General features: G+C 40.7%; 1 protein-coding gene across 4 annotated transcripts in view; it reads right to left on the bottom strand.

Moving 5' to 3' along the window:
* Positions 1-26,314, bottom strand: part of chuk (component of inhibitor of nuclear factor kappa B kinase complex) — a 94,663-nt gene that overhangs the window by 52,127 nt on the left and 16,222 nt on the right. For 2 of the 4 annotated variants that reach the window (XM_059640392.1, XM_048563321.2), the window contains 6 exons: positions 19,649-19,728; positions 10,404-10,528; positions 6,883-6,977; positions 5,964-6,081; positions 5,261-5,330; positions 3,764-3,852 (listed from right to left, as the gene is read on the bottom strand). In XM_059640392.1, coding sequence (XP_059496375.1) covers positions 3,764-3,852; positions 5,261-5,330; positions 5,964-6,081; positions 6,883-6,977; positions 10,404-10,528; positions 19,649-19,700 — 549 coding nt within the window. In that variant the 5' untranslated portion in view covers positions 19,701-19,728. The remainder of the gene's footprint in view (positions 1-3,763; positions 3,853-5,260; positions 5,331-5,963; positions 6,082-6,882; positions 6,978-10,403; positions 10,529-19,648; positions 19,729-26,314) is intronic. The other 2 variants (XM_048563323.2, XM_048563322.2) reach the window with 1 other exon arrangement.

Genomic DNA, 26,314 nt, shown 5'->3' with positions numbered 1-26,314 from the left:
TGTGCAAAGATTAAGGAGCTGAAGAGGGGGGTAGCACCATACTTCTGAGAGAGACTCGAGGGTCCTTGTGAACAGGGCAGTGAAGGGGAGTTCAGCAGAGGCAGCCACAACACACGCTATTCCAACATGGTCAGAGATCACCACTCAGGCTAATATCAAGCTCAAAATGAGGAAGACTAGACAGCAGTGCAGGAAGATCAATAATCTTCTCCCCTCCCTGCTACCTCACAATTAGCTGTGCCACTGCACCCACCTCCCAGCAAAGCTGTTGCTTTGAAAGTCATCTGTTGCTTCCAACACCTTCTCTCAGTTGATCTCATTGCCCCTTTCTTGCACATCACTAAATTCACATGCCCTGCACACTGTTTCCTCATTCTCTTAGAACACTTCAACATGTTTATCACATATGCACCAGTGCTAACACCTGTGCCATTACTGATTCTGCACCTGTGTCATTTCAGGACAAGACATCGCTTGACAGGACAAGATGACATGGGACAGGTGGTGGAGCATCCCCAAGCCCTCTATGTAAAGATTATTTGTCCTAGCAGCAGAGGACAGGGACCACTTCTGCAGGAACGCAAGGACATCCTGTCATGGCATTAGTATGTAAAATATAATGTTAACCATATGTTAACCATCAACACCACTAATAACAAGCCAGTGGCTGCAAAGCCCTCTGCCTCTTCTGCCCTACAGGCACACTCACCCACCCTAGGGCCAGCCCCACTACTGCAGATGACACACCCTCCGATCTCCCCAGATGACAATGTGGGAAATATTGGAGTGATCAGCCCCATTGCTTCCTGGACTCACCCAGTAACACAGATGAGGACATCTCAGTGGGCTATTCAAGGGCGCACACTAACTTGTGTACACGAACAGCTCCACAGATGTCTCAGCTGGAGCAATGTCAAAGACCAGTCTTCTGCTCATCTGCTGGCAGGAAATGACACTGTAAATCCAGTGAAGCGGGACCGCATCCAAATGTGCAGGGGGCAGCATATAGGAGGTACCACTCCTCATAGCGCAGAATTTGGAGCATCACAACCAGTACAGTGACGCACTATGCATTATCGTCCAAACCCGCCATGCAGTCATTCCAACAATCACAGACAAGTTTTCAGCTGCCATAGCAGACAGGGCTAGTCATCCGCAGTGGCCATGGAACATGGACAACACTTGCAGTCCATTTCCTCAAGCATTAGTCCTCAGGGCTAGAGGGGGTCAGGGTGCCCGGCTGTGGTCCTCCTTACAAAGAGGCAGGTCAGTGCAATGAAGCATCAAGCTGGAGGAGGAGCCACACACAAATCCCTTTCCAGTCTCCACGTAGGAGACTGCCAAGGTGGCTGAATCTACCTGACACCCACCTCCCCAGGTTTGCCTGACAAAATCTCTGGGCCAACGGACCCCAGCATGGAAGAGGTCCTACCCACCTCATTGTCTGCGCGCAGGGAGCCTCTGTGTGATGCAGCAGAATAGAGACTAAGGGATAACTCTAAATCACATTTACAGCGATAACTGAGAAAGTCAATGAGATAGGGACGGCACGGTGGCACAGCGTGTAGCACTGCTGCCTGACATTCCAGGGACTTGGGTTCGATTGTACTCTTGGGCAACTGTCTGTGTTGAGTTTGCACATTCTCCCAGTGTCTGCATAGGTTTCCTCCAAGTGTCCCAGTTTCCTCTCCCAGTCCAAAGGTGTGCAGGCCAGGTGGACTGGCCACGCTAAATTGCCCACAGTGTTCGGGGATGTGTACATTAAGTGGGTGGATAGGGGGATAGGTCTGCGTGGGATGTTGAGGTTCAGTATGGACTTGTTGGGCCAAAGTGCCTGTTTCCACACTGTAGGGATTCTATGATGATTTTGTAATAGTTTGAGCAACATATGCTGTGATGCAAATAGATTTTGTTTAGCATACAATGTACACAGATTTCTTTTCCCCTCCAAAGTCATGTTGAAAGTTTGATTTTCACAATGTTAGTTCAATGATTATAACATTTCAGAAACCCTTGTGTTTCACTGTTCACGTGGTTTTCATCTTATATCTGTTTTACTTGACACATTGTTGTGGTCTGCAGCATTGTTTGGCAATGCTCTCTCAAAAGTCTGCATATGATGATGAGCATCCCAATGTCGATGTTCAGGTTTGCTACTGTGCAAGGCAGACTACTCCTTCAAGACTTACAGACGTATTTCACTGCTTGCTGCAAGTACCACATATTTGGCGCTAATGCCAAGGCAACATGGTATAGGTAGTAGACTGATATTCAACACTGATGTCAAGAAAGATGCACACACCCTTGACTGAGGACTGCTGCATTGCACTGCCACTCACCTGGTTGTGTGAGTGAGCACAAAGCGCTGCAGATCAGGCCAAGTAATGCAAGCTGAAGGCATGACGATAGACACTAGGTGAAGAAACACTGACAGCAAGCGTGCAGCCCTGATAAGACACCCCGGTCAAAACGAAGTAGCCAGTTCCTTCCCATGTGGTCCCTGTACCAACAATACCCTGCTGGTTGCCAGATGCCCTGTTAAGCTAGTCAGCTCTTGCAGTGCACTGCCAGTACACGGGAGGTGCTAGGATGGTGGCAATAACTCCCCCAAAGTGGAGTGCCAATATCCAAAGGTGTGTGCAGATGATGCTGCTGGATCACGGCCTACTCTGCAGTATATGGGCATGTGGGAGGCATTTTGGAGCAAGTGGTGAATTGAATGCACCAAGAACCCACTCAGTTTCCAGGTCAAGTTTTCCTGATGGCTAGTTTAGATGGCGAGTTTGGCAAGATCACAATCTGTGATGAGTTCAGCTATTAACAAGTAATGAAAAATGTCAATTAGAAATATTTTGCTGACTAACAAGAATCTTGCCATGTCAATTAATAAAAGCAAACGAGAAGTGACTAAATTACCTCAAATTCAAGATTAGCCTTGCTGAACACGCTGCCCAATTCTGCCACTCATTTTACCATAGCCCACGCCACTCAGAGACTGGTAAGATTCCACTCACTGTTTCCAATTCCAAACAGAAGTAATATTTGGCTTCAAACTTTAACTCTTTCTCTGTCTCCACAAATGTGGTCAAACATGCTGAGTTTTTCTAGCACTTCACTTTCATTGTATAAGTAAGGATCTTATGATTTAGTTATGCAGGGCATTTATTAGACCACATTGTGAATACTACATGCAGTTTTTGTCTCTTAATTTATAACAAGATGCAAATGCTTTGGAGGCAATTCAGAACAGCATCACTAGATTGCTATATGAAGTAAATGGTTGGTCTTGGGAGGAAAAATTGGACAGGTTGAACTCATTTCCACTGGGGTTTAGAACAGCAAGGGGTAATTTGATTGACATGTATAAGGTCCAGAATGGTCTTGACAAGATGGACATAGAAAGGAGGTTTTGTCTTGTTGATAAGTCTAGAACTAGAGAATGCGATCTTAAAAATTTAGGAAAGAGAAGTTAAGGAAACACTTCTTTTCCCTTTCTAAGAAGCTGTGTGATTTGTCTTCCTCAGAAGATGGCGGCGATAGCTAACTGATTTTTTTTGTTTGAGCAGAGATACAATGACTGACTGGAACCTAACATATTCGGGGTAGATGGAAAGGTGGAATTCAGAATAAACCAGCCAGGGTCTTATTAAATGGGGGAGGTTTGAAGGACCGAATGTCTATAATTAATTTCTACGTGTTACAAAGCTATGAAGTGATAAATCTCACACTGTGACGCTGTAATTTTTTTTCTAAATGCTCTTACCTTGCCATTGGTTTCTTGCAATACAATGTTCTCAGGTTTCAGATCTCTATGGATAATTCTATTTTCATGTAAATACTGGATTCCAGAACCTGATTTATAGCGGATGTAAATGATTAACAAAAGCAGAGTCATTCCAAATACGAAATGAATGTTTGCATTTTGATGGCACCTATTATTAGTCATCAGAAGCGAAAAATTGGAATTTAAGGAAACAGCTTTGATGCACTGAATAAAAACACTACATAAAATTCAGTGGAAAGGAGAACAATGTACGTCAGAAGTCAGTAAATGGTGTCTGATTAAAACACAGAAAGAGGAGGAGAAAACAGACTCAGCAAAGACATGCAACATTAAAAAGAAATGAGACTGTACATCAGAAGTTATGAAAGAATGTAAAAGTACCAAAAAGGATTACCACAGAAATAAAAAGCATGGATATTTATAAAATTAAAACAGAAGTTATACAAAACTGAAAAATTAGAAGTTTTACAAAAATAAAACAAGTTAGAAAACAAAACCCAAAGAAGATTAGAACAAAAATAAAAAGTTACTGGAAAAGCTCAGTAGGTCTGGCAGCATCTGTGAAGGAGAAAACAGGGTTAAACTTTCGAGTCCAGTGTCCATCAGAACTGATGTTCTTAATGGAGGCTATTAGTGACTAACAACAGGTGTTGTGTAATTGCAGGCGATGTGGTAACTTTCAATATCATTCAAATTTAATGCTGCAAACAACATCCATACTAGAATCTACAAACTTCTCAGCAGATCAGTAAATGAGTCATAAATAGCACTAACTTGGATCAACTAGTTATTAACCAAACTGTAGAAGCGTCATCATCAGTCTGATTTGGTTTTTGAGACATCTGTCAGGATGTTTTGAGAGATAAGCCCAAATTGAACAGTCTTTAAATACTTGTGTTTCTTCAAAAAAAAACACAGTAGTCTTGGCTCTTTACATTAAAGAAATAAATTCAAAGAGAGAATTCCTTAATGGAGTGCAACATACAGAAATATAAGCTGACTATGAAAACACCACAGTGCACAGGTTAAGCAATGTGCTACAACATAACAAAGACTGATGCAGGATACTGCAGAAAAAGAGAGACATATTGCCTGATAACGACAATCCTTTTCTCCCTATAGCATAAATTACTTAGTTTGTTAACATTTGGTATTCTTGCATTTGTAATTATGAACATTCTCTCTTTTCAGCAATATTGCTAAGTTCTGTACTGCCAAGCATCTGTTTATGTATACGTACAATTTATTAAAATATTTATATTAATTTTTTAAAAATCCTTCATTGTGTACAAATGTTTGCTAAATATAAAAAGGAGCTTTAATATAACACACAACTTTATTAACAAAGTATTTAATAATAGATTTATTTGCAAGCTCAGAGTGAGAAAGCATGCCAAGAAATGTGACGAAAAAACGCACGATGCATATTACAGTCAAGAATGTTAACAACAGCAAACGTGTTGAAAATTTACATACCAACATCCTGTAAGATACTAAGCACTTGACTCTCCTTAAGTCCACAGCAATTTTCAGGCTTATTTAACACCTTGAAACAAAACACACAATCAGCAAATAACTAACAGGAAAAGGCATTACAAAGAAACAAAATCTGTTGCACATTTATCCCACAATAATACTTTTTAAAATAGATATTAAATTGTAAGGAGATAAAAAAATTTAAAAATAACCTTAAAAAAATTCAGATAAAATTGAAAATACAAAGCTGCAGATGCAAAAAATAAAATAACCTAAATACAAAATAAAAACTCTCTTTAGGGATCCTCAAATAAAATACTGTAGCGCAGAACAGAGCACAAATTTTAAAATTTCAGTTTTTCCACTGAACAAATGCTGGGATAACAGTTCGCTGGTGCATTCTCTTTGAACAGAGTCCACACGCCAACCAAACACACACTCTTAATATGCAGTATAAATTGGTGTTCTGTTGTAAATTTGGAATTCTTGCAATTTTCTTATAATGAGTGCAGAAAAGGTTTGACAGCACGTCTATTTTCATAGCAATAGACAAGATAAACACCAAGGTCATACTTTTGACATTTGTGACATTCCCACCTGGCAACATTCTGTGTGTTCAATACAATTATGTAGCATTAGCAGTAAATATATCATCTCCCAAATTCAACATGGCACTTCCTCAAATGTCAGCATAAACCTTTACCTTACGTAAGTCACCTCCTGTACAGTATTCCATCACAAGAAGAGGGACATCATTAAATGCAATATCCCGCATTTCTTCTGGAACTTCACATGCTGTTACAACATTTGTGTTGTTTAACCTTATTTTGAAAAGGAGAGAAAGGAAGAGATGCAGATGATCCAGTGTTCTCTCAATGGCTGTCCTGGCATGTTAAAAGCACTATATGTTGAATTTTTCAAAATGGTGAGAATTAGAACAGACACGTCAAAATTAATATTCAATGTCAATATTTAAAATACAGTGTAATCACAATAAATAACATTGTTGTTATCCAATCAAAACAATGGATTCTCTTGTTCTCCCTTACTATTCCATCTTACATTCCTCAAAAGGATTCCAGGATTTTCACATCCAGTCATCTACTTGGTTCATCATTCAAATATACCAATTTGAATTAATGGTCCTTGACTTCAGTACTGGATTTGCCTCAGCTGTAAGTTTACATTGCACTCATAAAATCAGTTTAAAGTTTGAGTCAGAATTTAGCTTAATCCAATTGTTAACTATTTTATACAGGTCTGTAGGTTCGTGTCTCAAGTTACCTCCTCACACTTCTACAAAGTTCACGAATTCCTGAATTTCTCCAATCCTAGGGTGCAGCCACCTCAGAATTGGTAAGCTTCCTGGTGTCTTAGCGATCATAATTGGACAGAATTACTTAACATAGAATGTCCCTCCCAATCGAAAAATATCTACACATTGAACCACAAATCCAGATTAAATTTTCCCAAAAAAACCTTAACTAATGCTTTATGTGCTGTACATTTTTCCACCATATACAAACACTACAATTCAAAAATATTTACCACTGTGATCAAAAATACCTTAATCTCTTTGGATTGAACACAGTGCTGATTAAAACTTTTATAACAGCACTCACTTTTTCATAATTTGAATCTCATGGCACCACCTTTCTTTGTTTCTTGTGCTCAACTCCAAGCGACAGGCTTTAACAGCAATCCTTTCTCCAGTGTTCTAAAAAAGAAGTTTGGATTTCTAGGTTCATTTTGAAGGTAAAATAAATCTATGTAAAGTCATAACTGTTTATTAAAATTGTGTGACAGAACAAAATAATTGTATTATGAAGCCTTATGAGTTTCATTAAATTATTTCCAAAAATAAAGGTAATTGTCTGAAACTCTTTCTCCTTCCACAAAATTCTAGAACAAAGTATTTCCAGCACCTGAAATTTCTTTTCTTCAATTCATATTTGGCTTATTCTTCATCTAAACCCTTGAAAAGTAAATCTTCTCAAATTACTTTTGATGAACAATCTTTACAGTAAAGAGGATACAAGGCATCCATATAGAACTGAACATTTACTACTTAAAAAGAAGGCTTACAAGTCAAAAGGCACAAAGAAAAGAATTTATAGTTCAAAGGGATAATTCAAGATTTAATCCAAATCTATGTCAGTTCTCAATAGATCAAACTTAGAATCTATAAAATGGTCACAGGACCTGTTTGATGTGATGGCCTAATTTTAAAAAAATGGTACTTGAAAAGGATTTTGAGTTTCAAAGCGCAGAACAACTAACTTTATAAAAATGGCTTTAACAAAGTAAAACATTCCAAAACAGGAAAATTGCCAAATTGGCTGGCACATTAAGTGGTATTGGAACAGGGAGACAGAAGTTTGGTTCAAGAGGTTAAATTTTAAACAGCATCAAAGGAAGAGGGGTTAAAGAAGGGAATTCTAGAACGTAGGACCATGGCAGCTGAAGCTTTGCTGCCAGCAGTAGAGAGATTAAAATCTGGATGCATTGGACGGAATTAAAGGCAACAACTCATACCCATACAGCAACTCTTGCCCGGGTAAGTGAATAAGGAGGTTTACAGAATTAGAAACAAAAATTGACACAAAACTGAAGGAGATAAGAAGAATGACTAAAATCATGGTGAAAGAATTAATTTGAGAAGGATCTTAAAAAAGAGAATGAAGAAACAAAGAGGCTCAAGAAGGGAATTTTGGAGTCCAGTGTTTCTAAAGTTGAAGGCATGACTGCCAATAGCAGGGCCAAAGTGACGCACAGAAAAGGCTCAAGTTAAAGGAAATGCATCAATGGAAGAAAAATGTTAAAGGGCTGCAGAAAATTGGAGAGATAAGAAGGGCTAAAGATAAAAGGATTTGAACAGAAAGAAAGCAAATTACAAATTGGAGGCCCAGTCCGCCAATGCATGGGTGATAGGTGAAAGGAACCTGGTGCAGACTCAGACTATGTTTTAAGTGAGTGCAGGTGGAGAGGCTGGATAGGAAAACCTCATGGTTCAGTTTGAAGATGACACAAGCATGACTGAGAATGTCAACAACAGATAAAAACCAGGGAAGATGTTATCAGTGAACATACAGAATATTCTCTTCAGATACTGACATGGTAACATTTCCAAAAGTGGACTCAGAAATCGTGAATAGGATTTTTTTTCTAACAATCAAGCCGAAGTGCACAAAAGACCTATTAAACACTCTGCCAAAAGGTTAAACCAAAGAAGCAAAAGCTAGGAGGAAATTAAGTGCAGGTTTTCCCTTATCTGCATGGCTGAACTACTTAGTGAGCTACTGAAAAGTGATCATGTTTACTGAAAACCATTGTGGTCAAAACTTTTACAAGTATCAGAAAGATTACAAAAAATATTTATTTATGTATATTATGTATATATTTATGAGTATGCTTTTGGGAGTTTTCAGCAGACTTTTTAACTGGTCCATATGTAGTTGTGATGGGGGGGTGGGGGGAGCTGTGCAAGCAACTGGTCTCAGTATTTAGAATTCCTTTCAGGATTTAATAAGTTGAGGAGCTTGAGATTCAAATCTTGTACCTTACTCAGCACCAAGACTGTTCATATTTTATTTCATCATTCCCTGGCCTAATTTCCATTGAAATCTTCATCTGTGCATCTGTAACTCGTGAACTGAATTTCTCCCACATCCTGTTTTCTGGCCTCTCCAAACTCTACTCAAAAGTCTGCTCTTTGTCTCATAATAAACACAATTCAACCATAATTCCTGATTACTTGTCTTCCAGAAGCATTAAAATGGATATCCTTGACCTTGACTTTAGAATTATTAATGACCTTAACCAGCTCATATCAAATCTCCTCCAAGTCCTCCTACACCATTCAATCTTCTCACTTTGACCTTTGTGCACTCCCTCCACAACTGACTTTATCCAACTATTTTTGATAGAACCTTTCGCTCCTACTTCACTTTAACTTCCCCTGTAAACCACCCTACACTTCTATTTCTCTTAGAACCTGAACAAAATATTTTGGTCATATTTCTGACCAAACCTTCAGACACCTCGAATAATACCCATGACTTGATGTTTCAATGTTTCTTTCTCCATTTTTAAAAAATTATTTTCTTTCTTCAGCCTTCTCCTTTTCACAACACAGCCACGCATTACATTCCAGGAGAGTTGCATGATAAAGAAATTGAAGACATAAACCAAGCTTCCTTAATGCGCTCAAATGAATTAGTTGGTACAGGGGGGAGTTTAATATTTAAATTAACAAAGAAAATAAATTTGTCAAACCGTTGGTATTGGAATCTATTCTAAACTAACCTAAGTTTCCAATATAGCCGCCATAGAACACAAACATCTATATAGTATACATATGAATAATGCAAGTCAGACAACATGATGGTTTAATTTTTTTTAGCAGCAGGGTCAACGTTACAAATCTAAGCATCCAGTTTGCCTCTACAAAGTTGGAAATGATTCAATTACATCCTAATCACAAGAACATTGTTGTTACTCATAGAACTAAGATTATACCCAGGTCACGTTTTTCCCAAGTAACTGTTGAGAATGATTCTATGGCATCCGGAAGTAAGTTTTCCACCACTTATATGCAGTGTGTGACTCAACAAAATTGACACTGTAGCTGCTCCCCAGATCTAACGAGTGTCATACATCAAATTCCTAAGCGTCCTGGAACTGACTAGTTAAAAGACATGTTAACCTTAGTTGGCTTGATTTTTTTCATAGAAGCCAAACATTCAATCAAGTGGGAGTGAAAAAAAATATCAGGGATTATTCAATTTAGGAAAATTGGTGATTAATAAGGCATAACGATAGCAAGCAGGGGCAAACAAAAATGCTGGCCAAACTCGGGAGGTCAGAGCAGCATCTGTGGAAGGAGAATCTTTCATCTCTTGTTTCAAATGTGAATGACACTCCTTTAGAAATCTCCTAAAAACTTATTTTAGGACCAACCAACAGCAGCTGTTGGAAAGCACACACATGCTTGCAGTCAGTGAAAACAGGATGGCAGGCAGGAAACATTTGTCAGTAATGGCCCTGACAAGACAATAGCAGTATGCTTTCAAGAATTAGCAAGCAATGTCATAAAGGCTTTGTACATTTCAGAACAGGTTTCTCACTGGAGTATAACATTTACCTTATGCTCGTACATGTAAACATGTCCAAAGCCTCCTGTTCCGAGGCGCTCCTTTAGATCCCAGGGTCCACATGTCTGCACTTGTTTAAAAGGTGGTTTTTCCATTCTTGAAAGAAATCTGTTCACTGCAATTGCAAAAAAAATTTGCCAAAGTCAAAAGACCGTTGGGAAAATTAACTGCAGATCCAAATATCGGAAAGTACAGACAATTAGTCAGCATTTGAAAAGAAATGAAACAAAGTGACAAAATGCTAGAGAAACTTAGCAGGTTTGGCAGCACCTGTGGAGAAAGAAGCAATGTTAATATTGAGTCCAATGTGAATCTTCTACAGAAGAATTCAGTTCTGAAATATTAATTCTGATTCTCTCTCCAGAGATACTTCCAGGTCTGCTGAATTTCTACTGCATTTTCTGTTATTTCAGATTTCCAGCATTTGCAGTACTTTATTTGAAAAAGAAGAATGGGACATAGCTTTTACTATGTCTTTACATCATGGTTCCTTTACGAAAGCAAGAGAGTCAAAAGACAAAATTGGCCAAAGAATGGCCAAAAATTTAACTGATGAGTCATGAGGAAGTTTGCAACAAAAAAAAATTCAGCAAAACACAATCACCCAAACACATGATTCATCTCACCAATGTACATTCAATTCCAAGAAACAGAACAGTGGCAGTTTATCAAATTCACTAAAGTGAACCAGTAATAGCATGCGCATAAAAACAGATTGTGACCAAATGCTCTGCCCTGAAATATTAACTCATGGCATTCTGGAAGAGTACATTATCATAAACTTCTGAGCAATAGGTAAAGTCAACTGGCTCACGGTAAGTTGTCGCAACACAAGTGGCATTAGACACTGAAGGGTGCTGCCGTCAAGCCAGTAAGATGATTCACCAATACCACATGTTCGTAATATGATTAATAAATTTCAGTGCTGATAGGATATGAAGTACAAAGCTTAGACACCCCAAACACTGGTGATCAAATCAAACAGCATGTTCCTCTACCTGTTCACAACAGGCAAAGGTACTGATAGTACCCAAATCAGCCCAAGTTTACAAAACTCACAACAGATATGTTTTTGCAATTGAACAGCATTTGCTGGATAAACGGGGCAGAGTGAGAAGTGCTGCAAACAATCAATTTAGGATTGTCACTCAAGCTCATAATGTAGTATGTATTATCTTCTCACATGTATTGGAAGCCTCTTCTGAAATGGAAATAAGATTTACTTTTTTAACATTATGTCAATTTTTGCCTTTAAATCCTACCCAGTGTGGTCAATCATAACCTGTATTACTCTGCTATAAACAGCTCAGTGACTCTAGAGAACTTTACAATTCTTTTATTTCTTCTTGTTCAAAAGTCCATGACCACTCCTCACAAAGGAAAGTGAGACTGTTGACATTGCTTGCTAATTCTTCAAAGAATACTGCTATTGTCTTGTCAGGGCCATTACTGACAAATGTTTCCTGCCTGCCATCTGTTTTCACTGACTGCAAGCATGTGTGTGCTTTCCAACAGCTGCTGTTGGTTGGTCCTAAAATAAGTAATCATAGCAAAGATGTGAAAGGGCAGAAAAGCAATGGAACTTATTGCAACACTTTTGGAGATACCTTAGAGACGATAGCACAAATCTCGCTGCCTTGCTTAATCCCAAAACACAGACCACGGCTTCCCTGTAGATGATAACAACGAGAACGACCTCTTAGCCACCCACTCCACTACCACCAGCACCATCCACATACAAAAACAAGAACCTCAAATAACTTCAAGCGTTAAGTAATTGTTTTTCTTCAGCAGTTAATGCTTGGTAGTGCACTAGTGACTGTTTTAAATGTAAAATAATTGGGCCCATCATGCCAACACTAAAACAGACGATTCCCAAGGAAAAGGGAGACTATAACACTACATAAATAATGAGGTGTAGAGCTGGATGAACACAACAGTCCAAGCAGCATCAGAGGAGCAGGAAAGCTGACGTTTCGGGCCTAGGCCCTTCTTCAGAAATGGTCCTAGGCCTGAAACATCAGCTTTCCTATTCCTCTGACGCTGCTTGGCCTGCTGTCTTCATCCAGCTCTACACCTTGTTATCTCAGATTCTTCAGCATCTGCAGTTCCTACTATCTCTATAATTCGACATGCCTGGTATAAATTAACACCTACTGTTCATTACTACTGTTGTAGTTACAGATTTTTGAAAGGCAGGTCATGATTCTAAAATCAAATTTTAACTAAGAGCTTTTCCATAAATTCCTTTCATCTTTGAGTATTTGATATGTTCCTAAAAGTAATTATGTCTACGTAATGGATAACTTTGATGACTGAAAAATATTAAATTACTTTCCAATATCCATTATACTGCAGTAAGAAAAAAGATAATTAAATGTGAGATGTTCCAATTTTGGTGTCATCTGCAAAATTAGAAGGGTAGTGGGCAGCTAAAAAGGTTACCTCTGACAACAATGGGATCTTGATCAAATGGGCCAATGGGCCAAGGAGAGGCAGATGGCGTTTAATTTAGATAAATGTCACGTGCTGAAATTTGGTAAGGCAAATTATGGCAGGAATTAGACACTGAATGGGAAAGTGCTGGGGAGTGGTGCTGAATAAAGAGACCTTGATGTCCGTGCTCACAGTTCTTTCAAAGTGGAGGTATAGGTAGACAGGACAGTGAAGGTGGTGTTTGGTATGCTTACCTTTATTGGTCAATGCATTGAGTGTAGAAGTTGGGGAGTCATGTTGCAGCTGTACAGGACATTGTTTAGGCCACTTTTGGAATAGTGCACGCAATTCTGGTCTCCCTACTGTAGGAAGGATGTTGTGAAACTTGGAAAGGGTTCAGAAAAGAATTACAAGGATTGGAGGGTTTGATCCACAGGGAGAGGCTGAATAGGCTGGGGCTATTTTCCCTGGAGCTTCAGAGGCTTAGGTGTGACTTTATATAGGTTTTATAAAATTATGAGGGGCATGGATAGGGTGAATACATAGGGTGGGGAAGTCCCAAACTAGACAGCATAGGTTTAAGGTAAGAGGTGGGAGACTTAAAAGGGATCTAAGGGACAACATTTTCACACAGGGAATGATGCGTGTATGGAACAAACTGCCAGAAGAAGTGTTGGAGGCTGTTACAACATTTAAAAAGGCATCAGGATGGGTGTATACATAGGAAGGGTTTAGAGGGATACAAGCCAAATGTTGACAAACAGGACTAGATTTATTTAGAATATCTGGTTGACGTGGACCAGTTTGACCGTAGGGTCCGTTTCCATGCTGTACATCTCTGTGACTCTATGAATGGTATGTTAAGCAAATTTTCGCATCGTGGTAAGAGCAGAAAATATTTTTTAGGGGTCTTAAAACATTGCTCCCACTCCATTACACTATAGTGCAATGAGCCATTTTATTCCATTCTGTTTTGTGCATTGCCATAATCTTAATGTGGCCTGGAAGCTGACATTACAAGTAGAGGCTTTATCAATATTCTTCTCTCACTTGCTGGTTTCTTCCATTTCAGCAGACCCATACCAAAATATTTTATCCTCAGGACATTGTGAAACACTTCTCTCGCTATACAATGGATTGTTTTGGCACATGTGGAAGGTAACTTGCACTTTGAAGGCGCCTCTGACTTTATTCTAGATTAGTGTTGATTTGTGGAAGGAATATTAATCGGGGAGCTAGGTGAATCTACTACTTTGGGGTCATGTGATCTACGTATGTTTCAGCAAGGGCCATATTGGAACTAACTAGAACATGTGTTGTAGGGGAAAAAAGGGTTATCAATTGGTTCAGCTTGTAAGATTTACACGTTCAATGGATCTTATTGCAAAGAGCAGTAATTTAGAAACACCATACATACAGCATTTGACACTTGACTACTTTTAAAATGGAAGATTCATATATTGTCAAAATAACAAAATATTCCAGGGAGCAAGCCGTAAAATCATAATGTCAATTAAGATTTGCAATGGAATGTACTACTAGAGCGCACATTTTTACATTCAGAAACCTGAAAAACAGCCGTTAGTGTACCTGTTTCATTGCTTTGTCCGAAAAATATACACGAGTTGGAACTGTTTCATTGCATATATGGTTAGTACGGGTATATCCAAAAGAAATTATGCAACCAAAGACATGCTTTTTAAACCTATGGCCTCTAGTTTTGGACCCCCCCTATCCTAGGGAAAAGGCCTTAACTACTTACCCTATCCATCTCCTTCATGATTTTATAAACCTCGAAGGTCAACCCTCAGCTCTTCATTTAACTCAAACTGAACTCATGCAAAAAGAGCAGGTCCTGTGCTGTTTCGTTAAAATTGTTTGTGTTTTTTAAACCCAGGAGCATCATTTTGAAGCCAGAAAAGGAAAAACCCTAATTAGTTGCAAGGTCTCAAAAACAGGAGATGTTTGGATTGATGATAGAGAGAAATAACAGATATGATACTGAATGCATTATGCATTGACGTCACTTGGAATCCATGTAATAACACAGATAAGATTACAAGGACTGTCTTTTGAAGTTGGCAAGTTTCATCATGCTATCCCAGTGCTTGCTGTCTGTACAAAAATACTGGTCTCAAATCAGTAACTGTACAGCATGAGCGATAGCCAATAAATGTGTCTAATGCTGCAATCCGCACATATCACTGAGATCAACAACAAACGAGTTCTGCCTGAGCAAGCCTGCCACTTCAGTCTCCTGACAGCTCATTTTTAGAGAGTTACAAAAGTCCAAGAATACCAAAATTAAAAAGATTTCCTAGGAGACAACTGGGTATTTTTAAAACATGGCTTCAAGTGTCTGAGTTGAAATTCACCCAATATCTGAGAATACAAGGTGATTCAATAGCTGTGCTGTTATGTTTAAATTAAAGATTCAAAAAAAAAATTCAAACTTTCACTGAAAAATGGTAATTCCATTATGTGAAGCAAACACAGGGCAATTAAGAAGGCATTTAGCTTGTTTGTCTTCATTGCTCAGACCTTTGAGTACAGTTGTTGGAACACCATGTTAAAGTTGCACAGGATGTTGGTCAGATCTCTTCTGGAGTACTGTGTCCAGTTCAATTTGCCATTATAGGAGAGAGTCCAGAAAAGGTGTATAACATGTTGCAGGAATGCAGGGTTTGAGGTTATAGACTGGAAGACTGGGACTTTTTCCACTGGAACATAGGAGGCTGACAGGTGACCTTACAGAGGTTTGTAAAACCATGAGGGACACAGATAAGGCAAATGGCAAGGGTATTTTACTTAGGGCAGGGGAGTTATTTTCAAGGTGAGATGAGAAAGATTTGAAAAGCTCAGAGGGCCAACTTTTATTTTTGCATAGAGTGTCGATCATATGTGGAATGAACTGCCAGAGAAAGTGGTAGATGCAGGTACATGAAAAGGGGTGCACAAGAAAGGACTTACAAACAGGATCAGGGTTAATCCTGAAGTAATTTATAAAGACAGTAAAAGGGAACTCCACCGTCACATCTGCTCCCTGGATGAGGCAGTTTACTCCAGGACATCCCAAATATCCTCCTACTTTGGGAACCGGAATTTCCCCTCCTCTGTAATTAAGGATGCCTTCAACCACATCTCCTCCATTTCCCACACTTGTGCCCTCAAAACCCCTCTCACCCAACAAGAGTCCCCTTGATCCTCACATACTGCCCTACCAACGTCAAAATGCAAAGCAATACCCTCCAACATTTCCGCCACCTGCAGTCAGGCTCCATTACCAAAAAGATATTTCTTTCCCCACCCCTGTCTGCTTTTCACACGGACTGTTCATTCCACGACTCCCTTGTCAGCTTTACACTGCTCCTCTCCGCCCCCTCCAAGTTTTTCCACCAGTACCTTTCCCTGCAACCGCAAGAGGGGAAACAGCTGGCCCTACACTTCCCCTTTCACCTCCATCCAAGGACCTAAACAATCCTTCCAGATCCAGCAGACATTCACCTGCACCTCATCTAATCTGATCTATTGTAGATAGCAAGAACTGCAGATGCTGGGGTCAGAGACAACACAGTTGAAACTGGAGGAACACAGCAGGTCAAACAGCAGAGAAGCAGGAAAGTTGATGTGTGTCAACTTTCCAGCCCCTCTGAAGCCACCTGACCTACTGTGTTCCTCCAGTTCCAACCGTATGATCTATCGTACTTGTTGCTGCCCATGTGGTCTTCTCTACGTCGGGAGACCAAACGCAGACGCAGGGACCATCTACTTTAATTCCACCTTCCACTCCCCTGGCGACATGTCCATTCTTGGCCATTTCCCTTTTCAGAGTGAGGCCAAATGTAAACTGGAGGAGCAATACCTGATATTTTGCCTTGGGATCTTACAGCCCAATGGCCTCAATACTGACTGTAGGACCTTCAAACTCCCTCCACCCCAGCCTTACCCATATCCAGCTCTTGCCCTCCTCCATGCCTCCCTGTCCTGACCAAACCTGTCCATCTTTCTACTCACCCACCCACTCCACCCTTCCCACTGACCAATCACAATAACCTCCTGTGTCCACCTGTCACCATCTCACTTACCCTTCCCCCAGGCCCAGCTCCCTCCTATTTACTGCCGGGCTCCCCTCCCATTCCCCCTCCCCCTCTCCAGTCCTGACGAAGGGTTTCGGCCCAAAACGTTGACTTCCCACTCCTCGGACGTTCTGACTTGCTATGCTTTTCCAGCTTCAAATCTACTGACTCTGACTTCCAGCATCTACAGTCTTTACTGTCTCCAAAGGGAAGAGGTGAACCAGGGAAAGAGTATAGTCCATTAAGGAACAAGGGGGTAAGCTGTATGTGAAGCCATAGGATATTGGAAGAGTGTTGCTAGAAAAACTCAGCAGATCTGGCAGCATCTGTGGAGGAGAAAACAGAGTTAATGTTTCCTCAGAACTGGAGGAGTTCTTCCTCAGTTCTGAGGAAGGGTCACCAGATCCGAAATGTTAACTCGGTTTTCTCCTTCACAGATGCTGCCAGTCCTGCTGAGCTTTTACAGCAACTTTGTTTTTGTTTCTGATTTACAGTATCCGCAGTTCTTTTGGTTTTTAATTACGGAGGTCATACCTAACAAATTCGCTAGAAACTTTGTTTTGACAGTGTTGGCACATGTGCGGATGAGGTAAGTTCAGCTTTATGTAGTTTATGTGGATTTTAACAAAGCTTTTGACAAGGTCCCACATAAGAGACTGACTGAGAAAGTTAAAGGGAGAGAAAATTGGAGAGATGGATCTGAAATTGGCTTAGTAAATAGGACTCAAAAGGATTGTGGTAGAAGCTGAGTGACCGCAGGCTGGTGTCCAGTGGTGTACCACATTGATCAGTACTGGGGCCCTTAATGTTTATTAAATGCAAAAATGATTCAGATGAAAATGTTGGAGGGGGTGGCGATGTTAAGCAAATTTGCAGATGACACCAAGATTGGTAGAGTGGTTCATAGGGAGGATAAAGGTTGATGATGATGATACAGATGGGCAGATGAATGGCAAAAGTACTTACCCCTGAGAAGTGCGAGGTGATGTACTTTGAAATAAAACACAATGAATGGCAGGACACCAAGTGGCCTTGGTGTAATTATTCACAGATCCCGGATGTTGACAGATCACATGAATAGAATAGTTAAGAAGGTATAGAGGGCAGTTGCTTTCATTCATCATGTCAGAGTACAAGTGCAAGGAGGTTATGTTGGAGTTGTACAGAGTGTTGGTCAGGCCACAACTGGAGTACTGTGTGCAGTTCTGGTCACCTCACCACAGGAAGAATTGATAGCACTTGATTGGGTAGAGAGGAGATTCACCAGGATGTTGTTTGGGATGGAGAAATTGAGCTATAAAAAAAGAAGCTAGATGGTCTTCTCTGCGCAAAAGAAAACACAATCTAAGCCTGAGTGGGGGAGGACATGATTGTCATGTACTGGACTAAAAGGAGTATGGACTGGGTGAATAGAGAGCAGCTGTTCCATGAATGGTCAATCATGAGAGGGCATACTTTTAGGTTAAGGGGCAGGAGATTCAGAGAGAATTTAGGATAGAAAACACTTTTCAATCAGCAGATGGTGGGAAAAGGAAATGAATTGACTGGAAAGGTGGAGGAGGCCGGAAACTTTACAACCCTTAAAAGATATTTATAGAACATAGAACATTACAGCACAGTACAGGCCCTTCGGCCCTCGATGTTGTGCTGACCCTGTCATACTGATCTGAAGCCCATCTAACCTACACTATTAGAATTATTACTATAAATATCATGACAAGGATATGGGACAAGTGCAGGAAATTGGGATTAGTGCACTTTTAGTGGTAGTTATGTTGGTGCAGACTCGTTGGGCTGAAGGGCCTTTTTGCGCTGTATGAATCTATAAATGTACAGTTAGAATGTTTAAGAGACTTTTGGGCAGGTTCATGAAGAGGAAAGGTTGGGAGGGATATGGGCCAAGTGCAGGCAGGTGGGACAAGTTTAGTTTGGTAACATGGTTGGACCAACGGGTCTGTTTCCATGCTGTATGACTCTATGACTCAGATATAGATAGACAATGACAGACTATGTACAGCATAACTTTAAAAAAGGATAATTTTCACAAGATGATACTTTTGTCATATGCAAATTCCATGAATAACAGACTAAAATTTGGAAAGCATTTTCTGCCTCATAATATTGTTCTTCACTTCTCACACAATCACTAAATTTTGACTCAAGTTACAGATTGATTTCAATTTTCATTGCTGAAAAGGTCAACCAGAAGTTGAAATCTGGAGTAGACGAATCATGTGCACACGAACTTATCTCAACATAAAATATTTTCAAAAAGAAATTCACCAAAAGCACATCAAGATATGCAATAACCAAGGATCAGCCATGGGTGCCCTTTTACAAACAATGCAAACACTCTGCCTTGCAGGAGAGATTGAAATCTTTTCACCTGGAACAACTTCAGATTGTTTCTTTGATCCAAAAATTACAAACTGATTCATCTCTTAAATAGGAGCATTCTGCTAGTGATGAAACATCTGATTTATTTCATATTTGAAAGTTATGTGCAAGTGCTCAAGTCTCCCTCCATGCAACATGGATGTTCACAAAGGAACTGTATATCTTCGCATTTGACACTTATTGAAGCATTTTTGTCACTGATTTAATGAAAAATTTACATCATTTTGTCAAAGTGGTCACCACATTTGAATGCTCTCAGCCACTATACACCGCTAGAAAAGAGTAAGCTTCTACAATTTGTGGTCCTATTACGAGACTGTACTCACTTTCTCCCCCGAAACAGCTAGCTGCAATATTTACACAATCCACAGCTTGCATTGCAGAAACTGAGCCACATACCTCCTTCCTAGAGACAAAGAAGGAAAATATCATTGCAGTTTCCTTTCAATGCAAAGCAACCAAGCAGAAACAAATGAGTGTTTAAGGAGTCCTTGTGCATATTTAAGACTAAGACAAGTAGCTACTTGATTAGTAGGGGAATTCAAGGCTTACGTGGAAATGTAGGAAAATGGATGTCAGATATCAGCCATGATCTGATTTAATGATGGAGCAGGCCTGAGGCGATAAACAGCTTACTTTTACTCCTATTTCTTATCGTCTAATAGACACATAAAATACTGATGGGATACACAAATTCAATAGTGGATTTAGGAAAGGAAAATGGCAAAACTACTGGAGTTTTCTGAGGCCATAATTAATTGAATAAATTTGGGAAACCAGTTGATGTGTTGTAGTTAGATTTTCAGAAAGCTTTTGGTAATGAGGCCAGTGTCCAAGATCAAAGTACATTTCATCAGAGGTAATTTGCTCTCACAGATTGAGAACTGATTGGCAAACAGGAAACAGTTAGAATAAATCAGTGATTTTCAAAGTGGAAAGTGGCGACAAGTGAGTCAGCACAAGATCACTGCTTAGGCTCAGATACTGACAACACATAAATCGATGATTCAGACCAGGGAATCAAATGTATTAATTGCACGTCTGCTGGTGACACAAAATTAGTTGAGAGTCTGGCTAATGAGAAGATTGTCAAGAGTGTTCAAGTTGACTCAAACCAAGTTGAGCAAGCAGGCAAAATTCATAGCTTGACACACAGTAATGTGGATAAGACTGAAGTTGTCCACTTTGGCATGAAAAACAAATTGCCTGAGTATTATCTAATTAATGACAGATTGGGTAATGTTGATCTGGACGGCCTTGTAAACCAGTCCCTGAAAGCAAGCATGCAGTTGCAGCAATTAGTCTGGAAGGCAAATGGTACGTTTGCTAACAGGAGCAAGGAAATCTTAGTTGCTGTAAAAGCCTGGGTGAGATTATCTTGGGAGTACCCTTATTTCTTACTCAAGAAAAGACATACTTTCCTGTGCAGCAAAAATTAACCCAGACTAAGATGAAGAGAATTTTTTTTCACTCAATGACAGTGAACCAGTGGAATTCTCTACCACAAAAGGCTATGGAAGTCAAGTCACTGAATATGCTTTCAACACTGATATCTAGAGGTTAAAAGTTGGATGGGGAGAAAAATGGGAACATAGCAGTGAGATACAGGATCAGCCATAATCATTCTGAAATGTCGAGCAGACGTGATGGGACAGTCTCCTATTTCCTACTTTTCTGTAAGTTTTTGTTCATGTGTTCATCGAAATTTACCCCCTCCCCCCAGTAATTAAACTTAACATAGAAAAAAATTGAAAGAGATTTTAAAAGTATAATAAATTTAATTGTGTTGTAAATTATAAACAAATTATCTTGTATCCTTTATTACCTATTTTGATTTCTTTATTCATTTTAAAGCCTTAGTCTACCTCAAAAGTCTCAGATTCAGCTTGAAAAAAAACTTTTCCTGCAATAGTTGAATCACGAGTCACATTTTCACATGTACACCAGAGTAGTTATCGATCTACTGTAACAGTCAACTGCTACTTTTGGCCAAAAATACCCTTATTTTGTACGCCAACACCTGAATTTCAGGTAAAAGAACAAACTATTTGCACATATCAGCCACTTGCTGAGTGAAAACCTTGGCCTGACCATCCTCAGCAGTTTCAAAAACATCTGCCCTTCCCTCCATCATGCCCTTTGGCTACCTTATGACATGCCTTAATGACTACTGCCCAGCGACTCTCACCTCCACAATCATGAAGTGCTTCAAGAGGCTGGTCATAGTCCACATCAACTCTCGTCTCCCAGCCTACCTGCCTCAATCCCTGACAGTTTGCCTACCAATGTAAAAGGTCCAGAGCAGATGCCACTTCACAAGCCCTGCACTCATCCCTGGAACATCTAAACAAGGACACCTACCTCAACTCCTGCATATCGACTACAGCTCTACCTTCAACACCATTAGCCCCTACAGACTGATCAAAACTCTGAGGCCTTAGTCTCAACTCCACCCTCTGCAACTGGATCCTCAGCTTTCTGACCCACAAACTGCAATCCGTGAAAATAGACAACTGCACCTCCTCCACGAAAACACTCAACACTGGACCAACACAAGAATGTGTCCTCAGCCCCTTACTGTTCTCCTGCACACCCACAACTGTTGCCAAATTCAGAATGAATGCAATCTACAAGTTTGCTGATGACACCAGCACAGTGGGATAGATATGTGACAATGACGAGTCAGAATACATAAAGGTTTGAGAGGGCTTAGTGATGTGGTGCAATGAGAACAACCTCTCAACGTCAACAAAACTGAAGAACTGATCACTGACTTCAGAAAGAAAGAAGAACACACCTCCATCTCCATCAGAGCTGAGGTTGAGAGAATGGAGAGCATTAAGTTCCTAGGAGTGACAATAACCGTCAAACTGTTTCTGGACTTCCCACGTAGATGTGATAGTCAAGGCTGCACAATGCCTGGTCTTCCTTACGCAGCTCAGGAAATTTGGCATGTCCATAAGGACACTAATCAACAACTTTTATAGACGCATCACTTAAAGCACACTGTCCAGGTACATTATGGCCTGGTACGGCAACTGCTTGTCCAGTACCATAAGGAAGTGCAAAAGGCTGTGCGCACAGCCCAGGCCATCATGGAAGCCAACTTTGCATCCATTGACTCCACTGACACGGCTGGTTGCAGCGGAAAGGCTGCCATTAAAGATCTATTACATGACTGTAATGCTCTTCTGTGTATCTTCTGCCTAACCGAAGATGTTGTTGAAGCTTAAACACATGCTCCAGCAGTTTCAGGAACAGTATAAAGTTTGAGAAGATTTGTAGCTTGAGTTGTAGACATGCTCGCCAAACCGGTGGGTTTGGTTGCAAACGTTTTGTCACCCTGTGTGTAAACACTGTCAGTGTGCCTCCGGTGAAGTGCCAGTGTTCTGTCCTGCTTGTTATTTAAATGCCCCAGTTTGTTAGTGTTTGGTACCACTTCCAGTTCTGTTTCTCAGTGGTCAGTACACAGGGTCTATTTCAATGTGTTTGTTGATAGAGTTCCAGTTAGAATACCAGGCCTCCAGAAACTCCCTGGCATGTCTCTGTTTGGCTTGTGCGATTATGGCTGTGTTGTGCCAGTCAAATTTATGTCCCTCATTGTCTGTGTGTAGTGAGACAGGTGAGAATTGGTCAGGTCTCTTGGCAGCGAGTTGGTGTTGGCATATCAATATTTACTGTCAATTTTCTTCCAGTTTGGTCTATGTTGTGTTTCGCACAGTTCTTGCATGGTATTTACTAAATTACACAGTTTTGCTGGTTTTGGGTATGGGGTCCTTGACGTTCTTCAGTAGCTGTCGTAGGGTGGTTGTTGGTTTGTGGGCTACCCTGATACCTAGGGATCTGAGTAGTCTTGTGGTCATCTCTGAAATGTCCTTGATGTACAATAGGGTGATAGGTAATTCTGGTCATGTTGTGTCTTCTTGTTGTGGTCTGATTAGAGGTGGTGGCGGATTGTATTTTTTGGGTATCCATTCCTTTTGAAGGCTTCGTATAGGTGCTCCTGTTCTGCTTTGCATAGTTCCAGGTTGCTGCGATGTGCTGTGGCTTTCTATATACGCTAGTCTGGAGTTCCACTTTTGTGTTCTACCATTTTGTCCAGGATGGGTAGTCAGTCGTTGTTTTCTTCAGTATGCAGATGTCATCTACATATTGGACCCAAAGTTTGGGTTGGTTAGGAGGGAACGCTGTCCATTCTAATCTTTGCATTACTGCTTCTGTGATCATTCCTGATATTGGAGATCCCATTGGTGTTCTGTCGAATTATTTGTATATGCCATTATTGAAGGTGAAGTAGGTTGAGAGACACAGATCTACTAGTTTCATGGTGGTATCCTTATTCATGATGTGGGTGCCTTGGGGTCTCTGCCTGCTTGATTTGACCAGTCGTGTAACAATTGTCTCTTTGGCTAGGTCAATGTTTATGGATGTAAATAGTGCTGTAATGCCAAAGGATATCATCTTGTCCTCATCTATCCTGGTATCCTTGATGATGTTGAGGAATTCTTGTGACAAGTGGATGGAGTGGGTAGCGTTGTCCACTAAGTAATTCAACTTCTGTTGCAGCTTTTTCACAAGTCTACACATGTGTGTGCCTGGTAGTGAGACAATGGGCCTGAGGAGGACCTCTGGTTTGTGTAGCTTGGGGAGTCCATAGAAGCAGGGTATGTTGGATCCCTCTGGCTTCATTTTTTGGTAGTCTGTCTCACTGATATCTCCAGAGTTGTGTAATTTCTTCAGGGTCATTGTAATCTTGTTCCGTAACTGTGGTTAGGTCAGCTGTAGAGACGCCCAATATCAGGACTGATTGCAGAAGCTGTAATAAAAAAGGTTAGAACGGACAAAGCTCCCCACTATACAACCTTAACTTTGGGTCCAATATGGAGATTACACCTTGGTGATTATTAAACGCACCAAACCGGAAGAAACCCACCTACACATAAGCAACATCTTCACTGGGATAAAATTCACAAAAGAAGAGAACAGCAACAACTACCCTTCCTGGACAAAATGGTACAACGCAAAAACAACGGGGGACTCCAGGCTAGCATATATAGAAAGACCACACATAAGACCAGATACTCAGTCACACTGACAAACACCCCAATGCCCACAAATGGAGTTGCATCAGGACACTGTTTAAACAAGCCATTTACAAAACATACAGAATACCATACAAGAACTGTAAGAAACACTACACAGGCCAAACTGGAAGAAAAACGAAAATTGACAATACAGATACATAAACACCAACTAGCCACGAAGAGACATGACCTATTCTCACTTGTCTCACTACACACAGACAACGAGGGACATGAATTCGACTGGCTCAATACAGCTATAATTGCACAAAACAAACAGGGACATGCCAGGGAATTCCTAGAGGCCTGTTAATTCTAACCAGAACTCCATCAAAAAACACATTGAGTTAGACCCCATGTACAAACTACTCAGGATCAGAATTGAACACCAACAAGCTGGGGCATTTAAATAACAAGCGGGACAGAACACTGGTGACGTTACCAAGTAGGGTGAGAAAACAGGGTGGCACGGTAACTCAGTGATTAGCACTACAGCCTCACAGCGCCAGGGACCCGGGTTCGACTCCTCGGGCGACTGTGTGGAGTTTGCACATTCTCCTCATGTCTGCGTGAGTTTCCTCCAGGTGCTCCGGTTTCCTCCCACAGTCCAAAGATGTGCAGGCTAAGTGGATTGGCCATGCTAAATTGCTGTTGCGTTTAGGGGTGTGTGGGTTATCGGGAGATGGGTCTGGGTGGGATGCTTCAAGGGGCAGTGTGGACTTGTTGGGCTGAAGGGCCTGTTTCCACACTGTAGGTAATCTAATCTAATCATAGTAAAAATATAAAAACATTTGCAACCAAACCCAGTGGCTCGGAGAGCATGTCTACAACCTCAGCACAGCTTCTTCCCAGCTTTTATTAGACTGATGAATGGGCTCTCTGACTTCACACAAGCTAGCGCATACCCTGTTAGCTTAACCCGTATGCCTGTTTTTCCTCAACTTATGATCTCCATGTATTCCCTTACTATGATTTGCTTGTACTGCTCGTAAACAAAGCTCTCCACTGTACTTAGACACGTGACAAATCAAAATCAGAATTAGGGACAAACACTGATGATTGCACAAAGTTCGGCATTATTTGTGACTTCTCAAGTACTGAAGCACTGTGTTGAAATACAGTAAAACCTGGTCAATGGATAGAGCAGGGACAGGAATGGTTGTTGCAGGTTCCGGGAGTTAGATGTTTCAGTAAGAGCAGAGATGATGGTAAAAGGGACGGAGGTGTGGCATTGTTAGTCAAGGACAGTATTACAGTTGCAGAAAGGATGTTTGGTGACTCGTCAACTGAGGTAGTATGGGCTGAGGTTAGAAACAGGAAAGGAGAGGTCACCCTGTTGGGAGATTTCTATCGGCCGCCAAATAGTTCCAGAGATGTAGAGGAAAGGATAGCAAAGATGATTCTTGATAGGAGTGAGAGAGACAGGGTAGTTGTCATGGGGGACTTCAACTTTCCAGATATTGACTGGGAACACTATAGTTCGAGTACCATAGATGGGTCAGTTTTTGTCCAGTGTGTACAGGAGGGCTTCCTGACACAGTATGTAGATAGGCCAACAAGGGGTGAAGCCACATTAGATTTGGTACTGGGTAATGAGCCTGGCCAGGTGTTAGATTTGTAAGTAGGTGAGCACTTTGGTGATAGCGATCACAATTCTGTTATGTTTACTTTAGTGATGGAAGGGGACAGGTGTATACCACAGGGCAAGAGTTATAGCTGGGGGAAAGGCAATTACGATGGGATTAGGCAAGATTTAGGGAGCATAGGATGGGGAAGGAAACTGCAAGGTATGGGCACATTAGAAATGTGGAGCGTATTCAAGGAAAAGCTCCTGTGTGTCCTAGATAAGTATGTAACTGTCAGGCAGGGAGGAAGCTGTAGAGTGCGGGAGCCGTGGTTTACGAAGGAGGT

This window comes from Stegostoma tigrinum, chromosome 37, assembly GCF_030684315.1.
Source record: "Stegostoma tigrinum isolate sSteTig4 chromosome 37, sSteTig4.hap1, whole genome shotgun sequence".
Lineage (NCBI taxonomy): Eukaryota > Metazoa > Chordata > Chondrichthyes > Orectolobiformes > Stegostomatidae > Stegostoma > Stegostoma tigrinum.
Note: the sequence above shows the minus strand (reverse complement) of the source record. Positions and strands in the feature narration are given on the sequence as shown.